Here is a 7,632-nt window from a genome sequence, read left to right on the forward strand (position 1 = left end):
ATGAAGTAAATATTGATGATTCAAATCTTTCAACTTTGATAACTTCACTCAACATTGGCAGATAAGAAAGAGATAACCTTTCAAGGCTTTGAAATGGTTGAGTGCAAGAAGAGGAAAAACACACTCTATCTCTTGGCAGCGCGCAATTCTACAAACCCTAGAATCTCCAAATGTTGAACATCATATGGGAGCATTAACTTAGCTTTACTAAACTTATATTTACCGATTATTACACTTTTATCCTTTTTAATAAATCATCGCTAATAAGATGTGCCCACTTGCAGTATGTACTTGATGAGATTTTTCTTGGACTGCTGCATGGAAGAGACAAACTTATTCAATTCATCGATGTCTTGGAACCATCCTTCAAAGCATTCCAACTTCTCCAGTGACACTACCTCCTCTGCCTTCAAGCTTGTTTTTTCATTATCAAATCAAACCTCAAGCGTCGAAGGTGAGAGAGTTTTGGTAAATGTCCCCTGGGCATATCTTTCAAAGAGGACACTCTAAGATCAAGATACCTTAGATCTACCAACATATCCATGCCTTCCGGAATTTTCTCAATTTTGTTGCAATAAAGATCGATCCAACTTCTTCAATACTTGAAGCTTTGAAAGACAAGGCAGATGTCTTAATCTGTAACAGTCATGAAGCAACAATGTTGTGAGATTCTTTAACTCTTAGATGGATTCGGATAAAGAGTCGATACCCGTATATGACAAATTAAGAACATTCAGATGAAGCATGTTTGCAAAGAAAGCACTTGGGATCTTCTTTATAGGATTCTTTTGCAGTAACAAGGTTGTGAGCAGCTGACAATTTCGAGGCCACGTATCTTCCTGAATCTCTGATATGGAGTTTTTCATAAGCGATACTTTCTCGATATCCGTCCTCCATTCTTCTCTTTTGGTAACTTTTTTAGTTGCATGCCTGCTTGTATCATATATCGAGGAACCATGCTTGTGATGTACAATGCCATCTCTCACTGCATCATGCATCTTCACACAAGGCTGATCGTCTTCATACATAACTTTTTCCAACAATCAGTTATCTTCCAACTTTTTCAAAATTGCATGGCCCTTGTCTTGTATCCATTTCATCTATAAATCCTTCGTCAATCCAACTTTCGATCAGCTTATCTTCTTCAATTTCAAAATCTTCAGGATATAATGCACAGTACAAGAAGCAACATTTCACTTTCTCATCTTTTAAATAATCAAAACTAAATTTCAAGCGCTTAATCACTTTAGCTTCTACTCCTTCCACCACCCCTATTCGGTCTTTCAATTCCTTGAGTGCAGTTTTCCAAACACGAGGGTCACCTTCTCCTCTCAACGTACCAGCTACTACAACAATTGTAAGAGGCAAACCATCACATTCATTGACAACAAGCCTCAACGTTGGCATTAAAGTTTGATTTTGCACCATATTTGGTCCAACTTTATTCAAGAATAGTAACAATGCCTCTTCTTCTGACAGGGGTACCACTGGTATATCCCTACAACCCATACAGTTATATACTTGCTTTGAACGAGATGTCAACACCAACTTGCATCCGCTGCTGCTATTCGACTCAGGGATCCCAACTTCCTCTAAAGAGAATTTGTCCCATACATCATCTAGGATTAGAACATACTTGCCAATTTTCTTCAGCATTTCCGACTAGATTGCTGCTCGTCTACCCTTGTCTCCTTCTTCGGTCAAATTTCTAGCCATAACAAGTCCAGCCATTTACTCCATAGAAACTTGTTTGTGTGAGGTTACCAGTCTATTTCCAAATCTCAGATAAATTCTTGCCATAGCATAATTTTACTTTACTTGCTTCAATGTTTACAGAATTTCTTGCCACAACACATTTTTCTTTTCACTTCATATAATTTCTTGCCACTGCATAATTTTTCATTTGTTCGTATCATTTCTTGCCACGACATAAATTTCTTCACCATGCATACCCTTTTATATTTTTACCTAGTGACAACTCACTACTATATTACATGGTTGACTGTGTATACTTGTACATAATTACGTGCCACAACACTATCTATTTACACGAGATCAGTAGGAGTGTAAATCAACATAGTGTTCAATTAATTGTTCATAAATCGTCCGTATGACATTCATTTATGTTTGTTTGTTAAGTTAAATAAACCAGTATGAGCAAAAATTTTGATGTTTATTTAATAATCAAACGAACACGAACATACGGGTTTGGTTTGTTTATGTTCATGAACAAGCTCAATTATAAGCTCTTTTATTGACTTGTTCGTTTATGTTTATGAACAAACTTGTTTAATGACTCGTTTCGAAGCTCATTTACATTTTATTTTTTTACATTTTAAATAATGATGAATATAGGAACTAAATTGAACATAATGTGAAAATTAGAGTTTAAAGATTGTATCTTGTTGTTGCTGTGGATGATATGCAAGATTTATTTTGTTGGTTTTGTTTAATTTCTGAATATATAAACGAACGTGTTTGTGAACTCTAAATGGTTATGTTCATGAATAAATAAACGAATATGTTCGCGAACGTTAAACGATTATTTTGAATCTTTCCTTACGTTGGGTCAAATTTAAACGAACACAAACCGAATATAAACATCTTTAAAAATAAACAAACGAACACAAACACAATATTATTTATTTAAACTCAGTTTTTTACCCCCCTAAGGATGAGACAGGATTCAAAGAAAGTGTTCTGAATCTTTCCTTACGTTGGAGTAATTTTTGCAAATCTCATCTCGTGTGCAGCCTAATGTGAAAGCATATGCGTTGAAGTTGATAAACAAGTGCAAAACAAAGATGAAACCGAGTGCCAAAAATTCTATCGAGATAGTGTGTTTTTTGCAGTTTGTCCTCGTTACGTGAAGACGAAATCTTCGAGCTTTTTGTTATTAATATAGTTCGATAAATTTAATGATTATTTTATAATATTTTAAACATTTAATGATCAAAATGATATTTTTTTTAATATAGTTCAGTTACCTAGAGTGTAATTTTTACATTCGTTTCTTTTGATTAACCATCATAAACAGTTATCAGAGTCCGTATTTGCTTTGGTGGTAGGAAAAAGCTATTGACTTTGATAAAGAGAAGATGCCAAAGCCGAAACCGAGATATATAAACAAAATCCCAGTTCACCGCCTTTGTTTTCTTCATAGTAATAACTTTATAATCATTGGATTGTATTAACTTCTAAAGTTCTTTAGTATTATTGTTCTGGGTATTGTTGAAAAAAAAGCAATCTTCAAAGTCTAATTCCATGAGCCAAGAACACGAACCTCCGTCGGCTTCTCCGCCAGCTCGTCTGCTGCCACCGTTTGATCCTAGTCGAAGTATGTTTTCTGGGTTTTCTTCGTTTTCCCGTTTAGTGATTTTGATTATTGTCCCTCTTTCCGTAAATTTGGGTTATTCTTTTATCTGCTTTCTAAATAATCAAATTTGAAGTTCGTTTGTATTAATTTGTTGAAATTAATCTGTTGGTTTGATGGCGCTATCTCTGGGTTGACTTGATTCTATTGCTATAGTCTGTTTATGCTTTGTTTTTCTTGGTTCTATTTGACTAGTAATTGGTTGATTCTATTGGTTGAATTCATAATTATCCTTGCAAAATATAAGCATTTTAATTACTTCTTTGGATGATTCGGATTGGTTTGGAATTGTAGCTATTATGGTGTTGAATGAGAACAAGGGTTATGGTTAAAGGACACCTTTCTGGGGAGGATTTAGGGTTTCATGATTATCCTCGAATGCTTTTTACGAACCTCATGCATTCTGTGTTTAATTAATTCTAAGTGTTTCAGTGACTTAATCGAATTTCAGAATTATAGGTGTTATGGTGTTTGATGAGAGCGAGAGTCATGGTTTAAGGATACCTTTCATAAAACCAGAGCTGTAGCTTTGTTAATATGAATAGATTTATTTGGCTGGGGAGGATTTAGGGTTTTGTGGTTATCCTTGAATGCTTTTTACGATCCTCACACCCTCTGTGTTTGATTAATTCTAAACACTTCAATCACATTATCTAATGGTTCGGATTTATAGCTGTTATGGTGTTTGATGAGAGCAAGGGTCATGATTTAAGGATACCTTTCATAAAACCAGAGCTGCAGCTTTGTTAATGTGAATAGAGTTATATGTCTAGGGAGGACTTAGGGTTTCATGATTAACCTTGAATGCTTTTTATGAACCTTGCACATTCTGTGGTTGATATATTCTAAGCGTTTCAGTTACTATATCAAATGGTTCGGAATTATAGTTGTTATGGTGTTTGATGAGAGCCAGGGTTATGGTTGAAGGATACCTTTAGTAAAACCAGAGCTGTAGCTTTGTTTATGAATGTGAATAGAGTTATTTGGCTAGGGAGGATTTAGTGTTTCGTGATTATCCTCGAATGCTTTTTATGAACCTCGCGCACTCCGTGTTTGATTGATTCTAAGCGTTTCGATTACTTTATCGAATGGTTCAAAATTATAGTTGTTATGGTGTTTGATTTAGAATGAGGGTTACGTTTTAAGGATACTTTTAGTAAAACCAGAGCTGTAGCTTTGTTAATGTGAATAGAGTTATTTGGCTAGGGAGGATTTAGGGTTTTGTGTTATCCTCAAATGCTTGTTATGAACATTGTTCACTCAGTGTTTGATTGATTTTAAGCGTTTTGATTACTTTATCGAATGGTTCCGAATTATAGTTGTTATGGTGTTTGATGAGACTGGGGGTTATCATTTAAGGATACCTTTCGTAAAACCAGAGCTGTAGCTTTGTTAATGTGAATAGAGTTATTTGGCTAGGGAGGATTTAAGAGTTTGTGGTCATCCACGAACACTTTTTAAGAACCTTGTGCTCTCCGTGTTCCACTATCTCTTGAATAATATATACGTGTTTATGCAGTTATTGGCATCATCAAGAGGAAGGCCTTAATTAAAGAGTTAGCCGCTGTATACCACACCAAATGCCTTGCGAAATGTCAAGAACTTATGGAGCTTCAGAAAAAGTGGGACGAGGTATTTCATTTATGTACCTTTTGATTTCAACACTTCTCATCATTTTTGATAAATATAGAGCTAAACCCTTACTTCTAAACTGAATAATTACGAGTATCTGTGACCTTATTTCGATTAATTGATCTAGTTGCTCTTCGGTCTTTGGATCTCCTAGGCGCAAAGTAGCATATATCAATGTCAAAACTCCAGATTACCATAAATATATTGTTTCATCAGTTATCAGTTGATCTGTTTCTTCAACTATCAAAATCATTTTCTTTCCATTCGCAGCCATACATCTATGTCAAAACTCCCGATGATTCAAGGAAAGAGAAAAGGAGGCCACCAAAACGGCTAAAGAAGTCTCGCTAACCATATGGTAAGATTCGAGCCCAAATCTGTTAACATTGTCATTTTTTTAGGCTTGTGAACGTTGTCACATTTAGAGTGTGTCGAGTGGTCTACAGTACCCGTACTTCAGTGGTCAATAGATTTACGAGCATTTAAATTTATATACGGCTGTTTGCAGATGATGTGATAAATCTGGGATTGCATAAGAAACATCTCTCATGATGCCTTAACGAGGCTGAAAGCAACAGGGATCGATCAGGATTTCCAATTTCCATCAATGTTCTGTATCTATATGTAACATAGGGACATCTTAAGATACACAGTTATGATGTTAAGAGTTTGTATAATGGTTAATCTGATAACGGTTCTTAGCCATCAATGTGCTTGATTGAGCATCCAATAACTTCTGAGTATGAGTTCAAAATAATAAAAACTGTTCAACTTAAGCAAAGAAAAAGAATTTTACTAAATTTGGCAGTAAATTACAAGAAGATTATACGAGGGTATATATATATCATTGTACTAACATAATAACCTAAGTTAAATAAAATTTTATTATCATGGGAGCTTTGTCCTAGATTTGTTATTGGGTTTGATCTCGAATGACCTTTCCCGTGCTCGAAAATGTATTCAAAATTGAAATCGTATTTGTTCCACGTTAAATTCTCGATTAAGTGTACAAGTGAGACGATTCTGAATATCGTCGAGCTTGAATAAAAAATGTGAACTTGAAATAAAAAATTAATGTTCGATTCAAACTTGAAAAGAATTGAATTCTAAAAAATGCGAAGATTTGTCACTTCTATTTTTTCCCGAATCTAAATCATTTAATTTTTTTAGTTTAGTTCTATTATTTTCTTTAATCAAATATATCTATTAAGATTATATACGTAACAAATATAAAATATAAATTATAAAACGAAAGGAATATTTTGTTGGGCAATTTATGTATCATCCTTTAATAATGGTGCAAGTTTAAGAGCTATTTATAAATTGACATTGGATATAATATTATATAATAGATTTAATCAATAATAAAACTAACAGCGATTAAATCAACAAACTCTAGCATCTTAAAAGAGATGAAAATCAATACTTCAAAAGATTAATCACAAAGATGTAATTTGCAAAAAAAAACCACAATATTTATTTTTTGTTGATCTTTACTGCAAAAATCGTTTTCATCTTACAATTTTGATTTTCATCGTAACATTCATGTTAAAAGGCCTAAATTAAACCCGACCATCACTGTTTCTTTCTTTCTTTTTTTTTTTTTTAAGAAATAACGAAACATTCTTTTGATTTTTCCATAATCTTATATTCTAGTGGTTTCAAAATAGGTTAGACCAATATTTTACCTATATAATAAATTTAAATCAATAATCTTGTCAATTTTTTCTAATCATATTAATTTTCTTTTTGAATTTATTAATTAATTAAATCACTTTTTATTTTTAATTTATGTTGATTGATATGATATTAACATAGTAGTTAATATAATTAATGTGATGGTCTATAATATTGAGACAATGACGTTTATATGAATGATAATTAGTTAAAGGTCGATATGGAAAATGCTAATAACCGTATCGAATGGCATTTCCTCCGGGCAATGTTAGTGTCTCGGATTCCATCAATTGTGGGTTGATCTGGTTATGTCTTGTGTTACAACTGTCTCGTATAGCATCCGTATCAATGGGTTGTTAACTGATTTTTTTTCAACCATCACGCGGTTTATGATAGGGTGATCCGCTCTCTCCTTTTCTGTTCGTCATATGTACTCAAGGTTTATCTTCTTTTGCTGCAGCAAAAATTAAATTCGGGACAAATTAAGGGTGTCAAACTAAGCCGAGATGGACTTCCTATTACGCACTTATTATTTGCAGATGATTGTCTTCTCTTTTTTCAGGCATCAAGGAGGTGATTCAGATTCGTGGGATCCTAGAGTGTTACACTCAAGCCGAAATGATCCAGGCTTATATTTGGGTCTTCCTTTAATTATTGGTCGTAATAAACGCCAAGTTTTCTCCTTCCTCCATGATAAACTGCATTCGAGGGTTCAGGGCTGGTCGAAAAATCTGATTTCGTATGACGGCATCAGTGGGTCAGGCTCTTCCTACATATGCTATGGGCTGTTATCTACTTCCAAATTGTGTTATTTCGGAACTCAATGGACTGCTTCGGGATTATTGGTGGACAGGAAGAATTGAAGATCATGGATGGCCATTGCTAGCTTGGTCGTCTATTTGTAAACCGAAACGAAAGGGTGGTTTAGGTTTTCGTGACCTTCGTGCGTT

General features: G+C 34.1%; 2 protein-coding genes across 3 annotated transcripts in view; one reads left to right on the forward strand and one right to left on the reverse strand.

Annotated features, from left to right (window-relative positions):
* Positions 1-314, forward strand: part of LOC120119546 (signal recognition particle 19 kDa protein-like) — a 19,487-nt gene extending 19,173 nt beyond the window's left edge. The window contains exon 5 of the mRNA XM_039139363.1: positions 300-314. The gene's annotated coding sequence lies outside the window, so the exon portion shown is untranslated. The remainder of the gene's footprint in view (positions 1-299) is intronic.
* LOC120119544 (probable disease resistance protein At1g15890) lies at positions 246-7,362 on the reverse strand. 2 transcript variants are annotated; one of them, XM_039139358.1, is made up of 3 exons: positions 6,579-6,590; positions 1,984-1,985; positions 246-1,683 (listed from the first exon to the last, which is right to left on the reverse strand). In XM_039139358.1, exon 3 carries the CDS (start codon positions 1,654-1,656, stop codon positions 1,048-1,050), a length of 609 nt encoding a protein of 202 aa, XP_038995289.1. In that variant the 5' UTR covers positions 1,657-1,683; positions 1,984-1,985; positions 6,579-6,590; the 3' UTR covers positions 246-1,047. The 2 variants fall into 2 exon arrangements, with proteins under 2 accessions (XP_038995289.1, XP_038995288.1); XM_039139357.1 differs by lacking the exons at positions 1,984-1,985; positions 6,579-6,590 and adding an exon at positions 7,352-7,362.
* Between the last annotated feature and the right edge of the window lie 270 nt (positions 7,363-7,632).

Source organism: Hibiscus syriacus, unplaced genomic scaffold (assembly GCF_006381635.1).
Source record: "Hibiscus syriacus cultivar Baekdansim isolate YM2019G1 unplaced genomic scaffold, ASM638163v2 tig00110332_pilon, whole genome shotgun sequence".
Taxonomy (NCBI): Eukaryota; Viridiplantae; Streptophyta; class Magnoliopsida; order Malvales; family Malvaceae; genus Hibiscus; species Hibiscus syriacus.

Excerpts from the sequence above, each read along its gene's own strand:
- LOC120119544 (XM_039139357.1), bottom strand. The coding sequence starts at position 1,656 with ATGCTGAAGAAAATTGGCAAGTATGTTCTAATCCTAGATGATGTATGG.